The sequence below is a fragment of the Amblyomma mixtum genome, chromosome 1 (genome assembly GCF_055824585.1).
Source record: "Amblyomma mixtum isolate Tamu chromosome 1, ASM5582458v1, whole genome shotgun sequence".
NCBI lineage: Eukaryota > Metazoa > Arthropoda > Arachnida > Ixodida > Ixodidae > Amblyomma > Amblyomma mixtum.
The window spans coordinates 7,283,423-7,299,159 of record NC_143012.1 but is presented as its reverse complement, the minus strand read 5'-3'; the positions used below and the strand labels follow the sequence as shown (position 1 = coordinate 7,299,159).

At 46.7% G+C, this 15,737-nt stretch overlaps 1 protein-coding gene across 1 annotated transcript in view; it reads right to left on the bottom strand.

Annotated features, from left to right (window-relative positions):
• LOC149365378 (sodium/iodide cotransporter-like) overlaps positions 1–15,737 on the bottom strand; it is a 34,666-nt gene continuing 18,929 nt past the window's right edge. Inside the window, exons 4-6 of the mRNA XM_089568540.1 lie at positions 15,298–15,364; positions 14,682–14,733; positions 1–116 (exon numbers count right to left, since the gene is read on the bottom strand). Coding sequence (XP_089424666.1) covers positions 1–116; positions 14,682–14,733; positions 15,298–15,364 — 235 coding nt within the window. The remainder of the gene's footprint in view (positions 117–14,681; positions 14,734–15,297; positions 15,365–15,737) is intronic.

Sequence of the window (15,737 nt, the reverse complement as noted above, 5' to 3'; positions counted from 1 at the left end):
TTAACAATCCAAGCGAGGATATAGGAAGATTTGACAGGCTATACTTGCCATCGCCGTGTACACTGTTCCGGCGGCGCCAAGTGCTATAGTCGTAGCTACGGACGATAAGCCGAACACTGAAAAACAGAAAAAATGCGGAAGGGCAAGGTCAGGGTTATGATACCGCGAAGTCCTGCTCTGCTCCGACAGTGTTTTACATTTTTCTTTGCTTTAGCTCAGCCTGCAAGGCAATAATCCGATGTTTAGGAGAATCCCCCAAGGTGGAGCAGATTTTAAAGGGCCACTGACCAGGGTCCGGACATTTTTGAAAAACAAGCCCACTGCATAGATGAGGCATCGAAGATAACCTCTGCAAAATACTAGAGCCATGCGCGCCCCGAAAAGCTGCGAAAATTCAAATCAAAGCCCGTTCGTTCTTTCCTTCCTTCAAAAACGGGCCCCGCCCACTACTCTGCACCCCGCTGACGTCAAGGGTGGCCACTTTCGCTAAAGGCACTCCATTGGTGCATCGTTCTGACTGACGGGAGAAGGTTGGGCGTAGCCTTGGCGTCGCGTCGTCTGCACAAGGCTTTCCGCAGCGCCTTCTGTTCTGGCTCATGCCTCCAAACCCGCATGAAGGAAAAAAAAAAAAACTGCGGAGGGAGCGTGCGGCGACAGCCTTGAACCCTTGCCATAAAAAGTAAAAAATAGTAAAACTGAGGGAGTTGGTTCGCCCCCCCCCCCTCCCCCCCCCGCCGTGATCACGTCACGAGAAGCTCTGCGTGCGCGCTCCCTTCTCAGTTTCTTTTCTTCTATGCGAGCCCCCCAAAACAAGGTTTTAATTAGTAGTGCAGCAGAGCCTTTCCCTCGCTCGTCCACTTGAGCGCTCCGCATAGACACCGCTTATCCTCCATGCATCTTGCGTACGCCCTGACTCCAATGAACGACATGGGCTTCGGAGCGGAGAAAAGACACAAACACACAGAACACAAACACACATGAAGAAAAGCAAACGGGCGGTTGCCGGGTCCGCACTTCGCCGTGTGTTTCGAACAGAAACGACTTCCGCCCATCCGCTCGTGAAACGGTGGGGAGGCCTAAAAAAAAAAATGAAAAGGTGGCTCGCTAACTGGGAATGACAAACAGATGTATGAAAGGGTGCGCTCGCTAACAAGTCTAGGTGGTCGAGCCGATCGCGCCTCTCGATCGTTCAGTGTGCGGAGAAAATGCGACGACGCTGTTTCAGCCCCAGCAGCAAAAACCAAGAAAAGAATTCTATTGAAGGCGGGGCCATGACGTAGCCCGTGACGCACTCCACAGACACCACGCCTCCGGCTTACGTCGGAGAAGGAAGGGGTGATTTTGCCTTGCCGAGCCTACTCGACGAGGAGCGGGAGAGAAGAATTTCGAGGAGGGAATGGAAGGAGAGGAGGCTCGCTGAAAGAGAGGTAGAGAGTGTCTGCTGAGCTGGGGTGGTCCGTGGCCCTTTAATAAGCGAGTAATTACACAGTAGCGTCCACCCAAGCGCAGTCATACAATAAGTTTCTAAGGCAGCTATATAGCTTTACTTTGTAGCCATATGACTGCACTGGGGTCAATGCTAATGATAATTACTCCCTTAATGCTGCGCAAGGAAGCGGGAAGACGATGATTAATTTCTCTAGAGCCGTTTTACAACGGTCTGTGTTTGAAGGATCGTCTGCTTGGCAGCTTATTAACTTTCACGCAACATTTACCTCAATATTCAAACGAAAACTATGTGCGACGCAGATCTAGCCCCTAAAAAAATTATTCATTCTAGCACTTCTACAGGTAACTATGAATATTGTGTTCGCGAAGAGATGCCCAGTAAGCTTTGGCATGTTGCATGAAAAAGCCGAAATGCACAGATAGCGTAGGGGCAGATAATCTCGGCGCGTGCACGGGAGGTTACGGGTTTGTATCCCAAGGCCGCCGTAAAAACCCCCAGCGCAAAAAAAGTATTAAACCAAAACCCTTTGGAACTGAAATCCGACCTAGCGCCCTATTAACGCTGAAGAACTCCTAGAACAGATAAAACTGTGCATGTGAAAATGCAACCGCGACAGAAACATGCACTGAGTCAACATCGAAACGCGTTTCCTCAAGAGAAAAAGTAGTTGGCCATCTTTGTATAACACGTGATCCCCATACCTAATATGGATCTTTTGGTGACAGCTAATCGGAGGTGAAGGAGAGAGGCTTAAGTCCTGAGAATAGGTGTAATCATAGGGAGATAATTATGATGACGACAATGATGCATAATAAACGACAGATTGGATTCACGAAATGTCCGCACGTGAAACTGATTCGCTGTCCTTGGACTCACCAAGCCAATACTGAAAAGTGTTTTTAAGTGCGACCGAAAGTGGGCTTCGGCGCAGCTTAAGCGTGCTTTGTGGCGGAAGACGCTCCAGGAGCAGTGCCTTCGTAGGTGTGCGCGCATATCAAAGCACTGCGGATGGCATAAGTTGTGTTTCAGAGCGCAGCTGTTAGGCGCCCGTTCTTGCATTGAGCGGTGTGACGGTGCCGGCCTCGGCGTAACCGAGCAAACGAGCGCATCAGAGGGTGAAAGTGAGCGAGCACCGAGCGCAGAGGAGGACGAAAGAAGGTTATAGCGAAGAGGGCGCGAGGAGGAAAGCGGCAGCAGTAAGGCAGGTCGCGTAGTGACACATGGCAAAAGAAAAAGAAGGAAAAGATTGCTATGGAGCACGCTTGCAGGCTCGGGCTTTCACTAGCGCGTCTCAGCTCACGGCCCTGGTCATGCTGCCCCCCGCGATCTTGGCGAAGCAGCGCGCGTGGACTTACAGTTCGAGATGGTTCGAGCTTTCTCGAGAAGTCAGGGGGAGGGAGAAGCATTTTAAGTTTAACGCTCTTCGCCAGACAGTCTATGCCATCTATAAAGCGGCGTCCCTGATCCTCTTGAGATGCCTTCTCGGCTATGGGTCGGTTCAGGCCCACAAGTTCGAATTTTGGATCCTTGTCGAGAATATTCGAGATACCGGTATGGACAGAAGCTACACGCCTCACTACAAGTACGCCCTTGCTGCCCTTCTGTTTCTTAGGTTTCCTCGAGGTAGAAAGATTTCATTTCAAGTTACTGTTCCACCAAACTTGGGAAATGACAATTTAATACCATTTCCGACTGATAACATTAGCCAGAGTTGACATCCGTGCTTGCGTCGTTGTCACGTGACTAAATGTGTAATATTATTTGCAAATGTTTCCAGTGAGGATTCCCCTAGGAGAGGCTCAGCTATCAGCTCAGCGGCAGCGGATCTCTGAGCACTGCCGAAGCCTAAACCAGTGTCCGCTTTCGTTCGGCACTGTGTGTTCCGTCTGCAGTCGCCTCTGGTTAGCAGCTGCGCTTAGAAATCGCATTATCGAGAACCGTAATTGTAGTCAATTTTTATTGGCAAGGAAGGCGCAGTTATTTTGCAAGTGCCACCAACTGTTGTTCTGCTAACTGCAAATCACCGAATATTATTTTCAGAATGAGGACCTATTGTGGCAGAAAAAAAAAAAGACATTGACGACCTTAGTTGGATCAGCCACTGCAACATTTCGAAGGAGATGGTGCCATATACCGCCCCCCCCCCCCCCCCCCACACACACACACAAAAAAAAAATAAGAGTGAAAAAAAACGAAGATAAGTTCAGAGAGCAACTGAAGTTAAATGCCAGGGGAACGAAAGTTCGAATTTCATACAACTGCTGGGCATAAAATTTAAAGGGCTTTATTTTTTTACAATGCCGAGGGAATAAGTTTCTACCCCGCGGATTAAGATATAGCTGCTAGAAGAGGAAATGCCACAGCGCAAAGTTACAAGACGCCGGCCATGCTGTTGATGCCTGGAAGACTGGAAATCCATCAAGTGTGTTCATGCATGCGCCGTCGCGAACTCCTCAATTCCCTCTCTTTACATGTTAGGTCTCTTACAATACAGCGTTGGGGGGGGGGTACCTGCGTCAGTATACGACGAAATCAGGAGCATGCGGGAAGCTTTAGTGTTTAGAAATGGATGAATATATGGTACAGCAAGACTTTGGTTAGAGCTAGTTGGTTAATAGACATCGAGGACAAACGAGGACCAGAACACGCAAAATGGCTCTTGTTTTGTCTTTTACGTGTTGTGGTTCTCGTTTTTTTTTTTTTGCGCCATTGTACTCCTTTTAAGATGTACGGTAGCCCAACTAAGAACGCAGGCAAGCATGATAGCGGACCACTGCGAGACTGGCGTCGAAAACGTATAATACAGGATAGGCTCAGAGGTTGAGAAACCCGTTTAATTTAGCAGAAATTTTCCATGCTGCAGCATGAGCCTGCAGCCAATCGGTGGCGAGGTGAGAGACTTCCGCCCCCTTTAAAATGGACAGCCCGCTAGGCAGCGCAACCGGCGCTTTATGCCCTGTGCACACTGTGAGCACGCAGCCACGAAATGAAATAGATGGATAGCAAAAACAGTGCAGTAATTATCTGTAGCCATGCTTTATTGCTTGGATATGTATTTGTTCAGATATACGGTATGGCTCGAGGGGAGGGGGGGGGGGGGGGGTGCACAACAACAAAGGGGTTACTGTTAATGTTACTGTAACGTATTGTTATGGCTGAAATGCGTTTGTATTGTATGCATGCGGTTCTCTTGAAGAAGCGCGACGGATAAATTCTTCTTCGGGATTATTACCAGCCGTGTTTTCTGTGCGGAAAGGTGGATGCATATAGCTATAAAACCACAAATGAATGTCCAGATTTACGAAGTTCCCGTGGTTACGTGATACCAGATATGTTCCGGTTCCGTCATTTTTGCGACGTGTTGCTTCGCGAACACGCTGTGGTGACGTCACAGAGAGCGAGCTGCGCCGATGCATAACGATGGCCAGCGGGCGGCAGCGTTCCATTGCCCGCGTGCGCTCAGTTTTTCTCTTTTCTCTTTCTTTTTCGCCGTCAAGCGCCTTTCGCCGACGATGAAGCGGTGCTACTATGATCGACGAATGATTGTGTCAGGCGTCAGCGGATGTCACCGATTTGGCGCCGAGCACCTGACAGAATGCGAAGGAAGCATCCTGGCATTTGGCGTCATTTCATGGCGGAAGGACGCAGCCGAGTTGTTTTTTTTTTTATTCACACGCCGTTAGGCGGGGAGGGGGGTTACGTAGAAAGCACCTGCCTTAAAAAATTCAGGGGGCACTTTGACTGTCTAAAGTGCGTAGAGGCGAAAGCATTTTCCGCACCACTTTGACTGCTTCTGTGGCACTGGTGGCGTCACATGTAATTGAGGGTTAATTACTAAGTGACGACAAATCACTAATTAACGGTTAATTACTTATTTGTGCCTGAATACTAATTAACTGCTAATTAATGACGCTTAAGCTTCGCCTTTAGGAGTGGAACGCGACAGCGTGTTGTAGCGCTGCCAGGGAGTCCACGGAACGCCACCACCCGTTCGGCGCGATGCCTTGCCCTTTGAACGCTTTTTGAGGAAAGGAAAGGGCGCAGTAATTCTCTGTCATCTCGGTGGACACCTGAACCGCACCGTAGAGGAAGGGAGGAAGTGGGAGTGGAAGAAGAAAGACGAAGATGGCCCGTAATGAAGAAAATGAACATTGTATTTGAGGAAAGGAAATTACGCAGTAACTGTCTCAGATATCTCGGTGGTCACCCGTCAAAATTCAGGGGGGCACTTTTTGACCTAAAGTGTGGTCACTGATGTGTGGTTAAGATGTTAAGCTTCGCCTCTAAGAGTGGAACGCGACAGCGTCTTGCAACGCTGCCAGGGAGTCCATAGAACACCATCGCCCATTCGGTTCTATGCCTCGCTCGTCGGCAAATTGGTTTTTGAGGAAAGGAAATGTATGTGTCTCTCATATCTCGGTGGACACCTAAACCTCGCCGGAAGAGAAGAGAGGAGGATGGGAGTGAGCGAAGACACCGTATTCACTAGACGCACCTTTGTTCTTCCCAAACCATCGAGCAGGCATGGCGATTCTGCTTCTGGCTGCCCTGCTAGACGGACGCAGAAATGGCTCGCTCCGGGCGAGGTGTCGCAACGGCCTTTGTTGGTCGGGATGAATCGGTGTCTGGACCACCTCCTGGTTATCGCTTTCTGCTACCGTCACTGCCGGCTGACGAAGGTATGCGTTTGTGTGTTTTCTTGCACGGTGATACCTCGAAGCGTCCGTATCGAATAGAGGACTTTCGTCAACCATTAGAAGATGCCGGCGTCCTTAGGGATGTCAGCGGCATTGGCGCTTACCAGATGAGCCACCTCTGGCTCGTGAGGTTCCGCACCCAGGAGGCGAAGGACACTGTACTTGCGGCCGGGGGCCTGAGTGTGAAAGGCGGTTACTGTGCCATTATTGATCCCTGTCGAAAGGAGATCAAGGTGAAGATTCACTGGGTGCCATTTCACATACCCAGTGAGACCCTACGGAAGGCCCTGAGCGAGTTTGGGGAAGTGATGGAAATTCAGCATGAGGAATGGAGTGTTCCAGGATTTGAATCGGCGGAGTCGACAACACGTGTCGCTCGAATGGTGCTTAAAGAGGGAGTCACGGCGGAGGAGCTACCGCATCTTTTCAAATTCTACGGGGGCTCCGTACTTGTGGTTGTGCCCGGTAGGGCGCCTGTTTGTCTCCGATGTCGCAGACGCGGGCATATCCGCCGCGACTGCCAGACGCCTCGCTGCACTAAGTGCCGAGCCTTTGGTCATGTCCGTGAGGACTGCATACGTACGTACGCCAGTGTGATAGGGGCGGCCTCAGAGGACTGTGATGATAAAGAGGATATCATGGACGTTGAGGAAGCTGAAACGGCGGCCCCTGATGACCGTCCAAAGAAGAGTGCGTCTGGGGAACAGGGAAGCGTCTCCAACGGAAACATGGAAACTTCGAGCAAGACGCCGAACAAACAACGAGCTTTGAGCAACGCGACTGAAACGCCGCCGATGAGTGACCAGGCGTCTGCCATGAACGCCGAAGCGGAGCCAGTCGAGGATGAAAGGGCATCACATGACACCTTCGGTCCGGCTAAGCGTGCCAAGACGGTGTTGCCGTCCCCTTCACAACCTTCCACCGAGGTCAGGTCGCAACGCCTTGAGCGCCAGTGGCTCAGACCCACCGGGGCCAAGGGGAAGTATGTGCCTGAGTGTCGTTCATCGTCCGCGTCTCCCGTGCGCAGCGCAAGGAGCGCTGATTAATCGCCCCTTCTCGGAGGGTAAGGCGTACGCCTGGTAAGGGACTTGTACCTTTTTGTGCTCAGGATTTTCAGCATGGCTTGTCTTCCGTCAAATTTAAAATGCGGCACGTTAAACGTGCGTGGACTAGCAGCTAGATGTAAACAATGTCAGCTAAGGCGCCTGCTCTATGAGAAAGACCTGGACATTCTTCCAGTACAAGAAACAAAGGTAGAGAGTGCGAGCGCGACAGACGCTATGGTTGCGCAGTTCAAGCCGCGATATAACGTGCGTGCTAGTCATGCAGTGGGGACATCAGCGGGCTGTGTTCTGTTAATTAAGAACAGTCTTAATATCGAGGAACAAGCAGTGGTGTATTGCACGAGGGGAAGGTTTGTGCTCTGTGATCTGTTGTACGGGGAGGAATATTTGAGAGTTATCTGTGTGTATGCTCCTACGAAACCCCGTGAACGACTTTTGTTTTTCCAGGAACTATGTGCGTATCTGGAATGCAATAGACTTGTCATTCTTTTAGGGGATTTCAATTGTGTTCTCAGTGCAGATGACCGATCAGGCTCAACAGTCACCGAAAGCGAAAGTGCTGTTTTCTTGAAAGAAAACATTGAAAAGTATTCACTTCAAGACGTAGCCCAGTTTGCAAAGGGCGGAATGAGGCGTCATTATACACATTTTCAAGGGTGTAGTCATGCTAGGCTAGATAGAGCTTACGTTTCCCTTGAGCTGGCGGCTATTTGCGATAACTACATCGTCGAACCGGTTACGTTTAGCGATCACTGTTGTGTCATATTCACCATTGGCAGGAATGTGACACCTCAAGCGAAATTCAGCTGGGACTTGTGGAAACTGAATGCAAAGTTACTAAAGGACGATTCGTTTGTTTTAGAAACAAAGAACGTGTTAGAAGAAGTTCGGTTGAATTATGGAAAAAGTTGGGCAGAAAAGTGGGAGGAATTCAAAATTGATGTCAAAATGAGGGCTATTGAAAGGTCCGTAGAAATCAAGCACGCTGAGAAAGCGAAACAGAAGAACCTAAAACAGATGTTGAAAGAATTAATTACAGAGGAAAATAGAGCTCCGGGACTATACAGTGACCTTATCAACGAAGTTAAAGCCAAGCTTGAGGTTATCGATGCGACATTGTTTCAGGGAGCTGCAATTCGTGCACGAGCAGATCGCTTGCTGGCAGATGATATGCCCAGTAGGCGAAATTTGACGACAGAAAAAAGATACGCTAGAAGAAAAGATATCGTAGAAATTGAAAACAAAGGCATTCTGACAGACAATCCCAAGGCGATAAGGGAGGCTTTCAGTGAGCATTACCGTGATTTGTTCGCTTCCAAATCGGCAGATGTACAGGCCTTTCAGGATGAATTTTTAAGTCTATTACCCCGACTGACCAGTGAAGACACTGACATCCTGTCTGCCGACTTATCAACAGCGGAATTGGAATGCGCTATTGATGAGCTTCACTTGGGGAAATCGCCAGGTACTGACGGGATAACAGCAGAATTTTATAAGGCGTTCAAAAGTGAAACTGCTCTCATTTTGCAACGCGTTTATGAAGAGTCATTTAGAACTGGTATTTTACCACCGTCGTTTTCTCGTGCACATACAGTACTTATACCGAAAACTGACAATCCTGCTCAGCTTAAGCAAGTTACAGGTTATCGGCCGATAACGCTTACTAATGTTGATTATAAAATTTTTATGAAAGTATTAGCCAAACGTTTACAATCAGTTATGGACATCTTGGTTGGCCCCCACCAGACGTGTGGAATTCAAGGGCGGACCATCTTCACGAATGTTCATGTCACTCGGAGTATACTGGAATGCTGTGACGCTGACTTTAGGCGAGTCGCAATGTTGCAAATTGATTTAGAGAAGGCATTTGACTGTGTATGTCATGACATTCTTTTTAAAATCCTTGAACATGTCTGTGTTGGAGAAGTTATTTTAAAAGGGGTTAAAATGGCCTATAGCAACTGTACCACGAATCTGGTTGTTAACCGAGAGCTCACAGACAGAATTGCCGTTAGAGCATCCGTGCGGCAAGGCTGCCCAATGTCACCGCTACTTTTCGCTCTGTACCTGGAGCCACTTTGCCGAAATGTAATAAATAACAGCTGTATTCGTGGTTTCGAACTGGAAGCATGTGAAATTAAAGTATTGGCTTATGCCGATGATGTGGCAGTTTTCTGTAGTGACCACAGCAGCATAGAACATGCGATGTCGGTTGTTCGTAGATTTTGTGATGTAACCAATAGCGTTGTTAACCTGGACAAGTGTGCGGGCCTTTGGCATGGGAATTGGGCATCAGCGCCTTTGTTTCATGCAAGTGTAAAATGGTCACATGTTCCTTCCAAATACCTAGGTGTACCTCTTGACAAGTATCGAGATAACGATGACTTTTGGAAGGAGAAAATTCAAGAACTCTCCACGCGTGCACAGAAATGGTCGGGGAAGGAACTGTCTGTATTCACGCGCGCAAACATATGCAATGTATATCTGGTTTCAAAAGTGTGCTATTTGTTGCAGGTCCTTTCATGCTCTCGACTTAGCATTCAAAAGTTTCATCGTCTCTTCGCAGTTTTTGTTTGGCAGTCCTCATGGGAGAGGACTAAACGTGATAATTTATTTCTGCGTTTGAGAAAAGGGGGTCTTTCCTTGCCACACTTGTACCTGAGGCAGGTGGTGTCAAGATTTCTGTTTCTTCGAGATCAACGCGACCCTTTCCTGCGGACATTTATTCAAGTCAGGCTTTCTTCGGCTTTGCCAAACTATGTTATTTCCAGTGTGGACGGGATGAGATACAGTGCAAGTAGGTTTTTGAAAGAAGTGGTCTTTGCTTTCCGGTTTCTGAATGCGCGCTTCAGTTTGGAATATCTTTCTAATGTCACGCGTAAGAAATTGTTAAAAGATTTGCTCGACTCTGTCTTCCCGGAGCCAATCTATCGATCTATGTATAGTGGAGGCCAAGCAGGAAATGTTTTAAAAAGAGTACGAAAAATGTTGGTGCCAGCGGGTGTGAAGACGTTCTTCTTCAAGTTACACACTGGGACGTTGCCGGTTAAAACATGGATGGAGGAAAAGGGATTGTTTCTACCATGGGGTGCCGACTGCTTGTTGTGTCGCAAACCAGAGTCAATGGAACACGTTTTTATTGATTGCTGGGATGCGCTGCTCTTTTGGGACGTGCTCCAGCGTACAATAAAGAAAGACTTACCCCTAACGCCGTATGGGATATGATTCCTGGACATAGAGCCGGATCTTTATAAATATGATGTAATTTTCCTGCTTGGCCTGCACAGTATTTGGCGAAGCAGGATGGCTGTACGACACTGTGATGAAGATGCGCGTTCTGTCCGCGATTACTTCAAAGAAAGCATATTTAAGCTACGTGAAGTGTACAAGGAGCTATGTTTTGGAGATGAAGTTATCGAGTTGATGGGAGAGTTGTGTTCCCTGAGAAAGTTTTGATTTTCTCACACGAGTGAAACACATGTCCGTTCTTGTTGTTTGAGTGTGCAGCGCAGAACATCTGTTTATGATCTGTTGTAATCTGTCAAAACAGGCAATAAAGACAAAAAAAAAAGCTGGCATGGCGGAGTGGATAGCATGCTCGTCTCACACTCCGAAGACCGGGGTTCGATTCCCGAGCTCGACCAATTTCTTACTCGGTTTTATTTATTTATATGGCCTGACTTGAAAAGTTCATTAGGCTAATTGAGCAATTAAGCAATTAACTAAGCTCAGTCCCACTTACTTGGAGCATCACTATACGATCCCTTCAATTGGTTGCCTGGTTACTAGCCGAAGTACAATTGGCCCTATTTGAAATTCGCGCACTGTGACGTCACGACCGTTTCGACCAACTGAAAAGCGTGACATTTCTGTCGACAACTGCTGCTTACAACGATGAGACATTAAAGGCTTTCGCCTTAATATGACACTGTGCTTGTGCTTTGTTTACTTTTTTCTTGTTATCAACTGCCCTTCCCCTCTGAAATGTACTTTGTATCCGAAGGCTATCACAAATAAATAAATAAATAAATAAATACAAATAGAAAAACAAATAAAATCCATGAACAGACGGAAGATCTGGTTAATAGCAACGCTAAAAATTCAAAGTCTAGTGGATGCATAAATAGAGCCTCTCTTCCGGGAATCTATGTTAAAAACCTGTTCATTTTTGAACTACGGCGTCATGGTTTAATGTGTAAACGATGTGTTCTAGCAACTTAATCCAGTGATGGACGGCGAGAAGTAACCGTGAATGACTAAGGAGGTTGGTATGGGCAAACATGGATTCAGTTTCGAAGGGATGATCTGAGCGCAGAAAGATATGGCTGGCTCGGCTGATGTTGAATGTTGCGAAAGAGGAATGGCTGTTGTAAGGTCTGTTAACAGTGGTATTAACCTTCGTTTCTGTAGTGATAAATTTAGCGATGCTTTGATAATGGTTTTGCTACGGTAACGTGAATAGTTGGTTTTATGTGGTTTAACGTCCCAAAACGACTCAGGCTGCGAGGGATGCCGTTGTGGTATTAAGGTTCGTTTTTGAAGTGATAAATTTAGCAATGCTTTGATCACAGTTTTTCTATGATGACGTGAATATTTAGTTTTATGGGGTTCAACGTCCCAAAGCGACTTAGGCTGTGAGGGTCACCGTAGTTGTGTCAACGTTCGTTTTTGAAGTGATAAATTTAGCCATGCTTTGATCACAGTTTTGCAATGATGACGTGAATATTTTGTTTTATGGGGTTTAACGCCCCAGAGCGACCCAGGCTTTGAGGGGCGTCGTAGTGGTATTGACGTTCGTTTTTGAAGTGATAAATTTAGCAATGCTTTGAGCACGGTTCTGCTATGATGACGTGAATGGTTGGTTTTATGGGGTTTAACGTCCCAAAGCGACTCAGACTTTGAGGGACGCCGTAGTGGAGGGCTCCGGAAATTTCGACCACCTGGGGTTCTTTAACGTGCATTTCGACCACCTGGGGTTCTTTAACGTGCACACACATCGCACAGTACACGGGCCTCTAGAATTTCGCCTCCATCTAAATGCGACCGCCGCGGCCGGGATCGCACCCGCGTCTTTCGGGTCAGCAGCCGAGCACCATAACCACTGATCCACCGCGGCGGCCCTTGTGGCCCGTGTTGATGAAAGCGACTGAACAGCGCTAACAAGAAGCGTGATAGTTACTTGTTATAAATATATCTACTTTACTCTGCACTGACTCCGGTTTGTTTTTCAGACATTTCATGCGGATTCTAGATCAAAGGTACGCGTTCTATTTTTGATCGAACGAGAGCAGTGTACGTCTGATGACACCAAGTGCTTTAGATGATTCGCTAACAATTGCATCGATGTCATTTCTTCATATTAAATGAGAAGAAAAATGAATGATTGATTGCCCCATGGTAAATGAAAAGAAACTTGAACATCTAGCTATGACGAAATGTTTTCCCCTAAAACATTTCGTCAACACTGTTCCCACTTCGAGTTATTGATCAATTCGCTCTTGCCCTACCATAAGCTTGCCGTCCCGGTTAGCTCAATTGGTAGAGCGACTGCTCCAGTGAAGCGGTAGTCCCGGGTTCGATCCCCGGACCAGGACGAATTTTTCTTTAACTACGAAGTTTCTGAGAAAGCTGTATAGCTTTCCTTTGTGGCCGTATGGCTGCGCTCGGGTGGACGTCAATGAGTAATTACTCCTTTATTAACATCTAGTTCTTTAACTGTGGAAATATTCTCAGTGGGCATACTAGAAGTGAAAGAATGATTTTGGGGCTTAGAGCCGGCGGTAAACGTTATTGCTTCTCTATTTTAGAAACCTAATTTTCATTTCCCATGGTTCCCACCAAACGTCGACTCTGTCAAGGTCCGACTGCAAAGGTTTAGCGTCGTCAAGGTTGCTGATCTACCGTCGTGTGCGACTGAGGTTGAAGTTGATTTATTTGCCACAAAGTACCCAGCAGTTTGCGCATGAGATGTGGTTGGAAAGGTGGACAAAAAGCTACATACACGTAGCTCGACTAGCCCAACCTCCCATTGACCAGCAGAGGACACTTGGGAGATGTAAGCAGCGCAATTCACGCAAAGAATATCACAACTGCGATATCAGTTTCATGAATAAATATACATATACATATACATATACATATACATATACATATACATATACATATACATATACATATACATATACATATACATACATACATAGCCCTCATAGCCTGAGTTTTTTCGGCACGTTAAACCCCAATAAACCATACATACATACATATACATACATATACATTCGCCCTGTGTGTATCTTGTGTGTCGTGCTCCTTACTTTGGTAAAAGCCTGGCTATTTTTGAATCTTTAGACGAAGTTCGAGGAATGTGCCGTGTTCGTTCGTTTTACGAGCTCTGAATATTCGTTGTGACGCGTGTGAGCATGTGTAACCCCTGTGTGCGAGCCGAGTAAAAATTTCGTCGGTGCTTTCATCTGCGACGCGATCTTTGTGTGTTTGTGTTCAGCTTCTGTTGTAATGGCGAGATAAAGAAACATTTGCACTGTTCAATGGCGCTTTCGACGCACATAATATCCGTGCAGGCACTTAACGTTCGCGCTCATTTTGTTCCTGCTTGTCGTCTGCTTCGGTGCAATGTTGAGTGCGGAATGCTCTCTCGATGACTAACTAGTACGCGTTAAGTTATATAACGGAACGTATATTTTTAACCCAAAAGGTCCACCTAGAAGTCTGGAATGCGATAGTTTTCACTGTTACGACAACGGTGAGAGTTCTCGTGACCAGCTCCCACTTAAAGAGAACCAGTCGTTATAGTATGTTGAGGACGCGCTGCGCCCGCATAACCCATTTTATAATCTGCACTCCACCTACAAACGTCTCCTCAGCGGCTAAACTTTCAGCCTTCAGGAATGAGTGCGCAAAGAGGAATCGAAAGAAGTAGTCATTTTGTTATCTGATATCTCCTGCAGGTGCAAAGCAGCCTCATCGATGGCTTGAGAGAGAACTAAATGCATGAAAGACCGGCCAAACTAGCCCAAGATGGCGTGAAGGCCTCTGAGAGTTTGCGGTTCTGAATTTGCTGTGAACAGCGTACGGCTTTACACTGGGCTGTCTGAGCAGCAAAAGTGCGGGGCGAAAGACTTGGCATTCCCAACAAAGCTGGCCGCGCCGCATTCCTAGTGCCGTCGAAATAGCGTGGCACGAGGAAGTGCAGTTACAGGAATGCGCGTTGGAAGCTTCTACATGTACTTCACTTTCACGCTGTTTTGGTCACTTCAAAAGCTCTGTTTTCAGTAAAAAGGACATATTTTCTGTCTGGGAACGCTGGTATATCGATCCAGCTTCACTTACTATTCCCCCTTTAGATAACGGAAGGCAGCAGGCACCCAAGCCAAGGAGCATAGGGGATTTTTTTTAAATTTGTGGTGATGACCCTTTAGTGTCTCTTTAAATTAATTGCTTGTCGAATCTTACTTGTGGACATGGCAACCGCCGCACTGTAGAGGCCCGCCACGCCTATGGCTTGCTGGAAATAAATAAATAAATAAATAAATAAATAAATAAATAAATAAATAAATAAATAAATAAATAAATAAATAAATAAATAAATAAATAAATAAATAAATAAATAAATAATCATTCCAATAAATCAATCAACTGTATCCGAAGAAAATTTAATGTTTGAATTCAAGAAACAGCTATGATATTTATGTGATCTTACAGGCGTATGTTCCCTAGTATCAAAACACTCTTCACTTATGACCCTGTTTAAGTCGTCGTAAATAGTTAGTAGATGTAAGTAACGCCACTTCTGCTGGGCAGCAGTTGCATGCTTGTGCAGTAGAAGTCATACTATTGTAGAAATGAAGAGTTTGTGCGCGCGCATATTGTTTGACGCCTTTCAGAGGAAGGGTTTCTCCGGCAACTGTTTTTCACAAATAAAACTCGGTCTGACCTGTGAATTAAACAAATTCCGCATTTTCTACTATGGTCAGTATTTGTTAAACCGAAACACTGGCACCGTGGGGTGTGGCGAACGCCCCACTTTCAGCACCAAATCCTGTCTGTGAAAGTTCGATGGCGTACTTACGCTCAGCACGAAGTATATCACGGACGACGCGATTGCAACGCCGTTCCCGTAGCGCATGCGAAGGTACCGTTGAGTGAATAAAAGAGCGAAGGCAAGGAAGTGCTTAGTCGAGCCGCTCAGGTAAATCACTTCTGCAATGAAACCGGACGGGACGAAATGTCCGTTCTAAGCATTCACTTAATTTGTCTGGCCATCTGGTTAAAAATTAGTTTCAAACAGAATACTAATCTCAGGAATTTTTGTTGTTCGGTAAAAGGAATGAGTGCGAGGGCGTCGGTTCTAGTACTGCGGGGCTGGCTCGCGAGAAAATATTTTATTTTCAGCAACCAGTCCGGCGCTTTAGACTTTGGCAACATTTCTGTCATCCCTGTCCAAGCACGGCGATGGCATCATGAATCAGCAGCACCATTAAGATGTTTTGGAGTTACTTTATCGGGGGT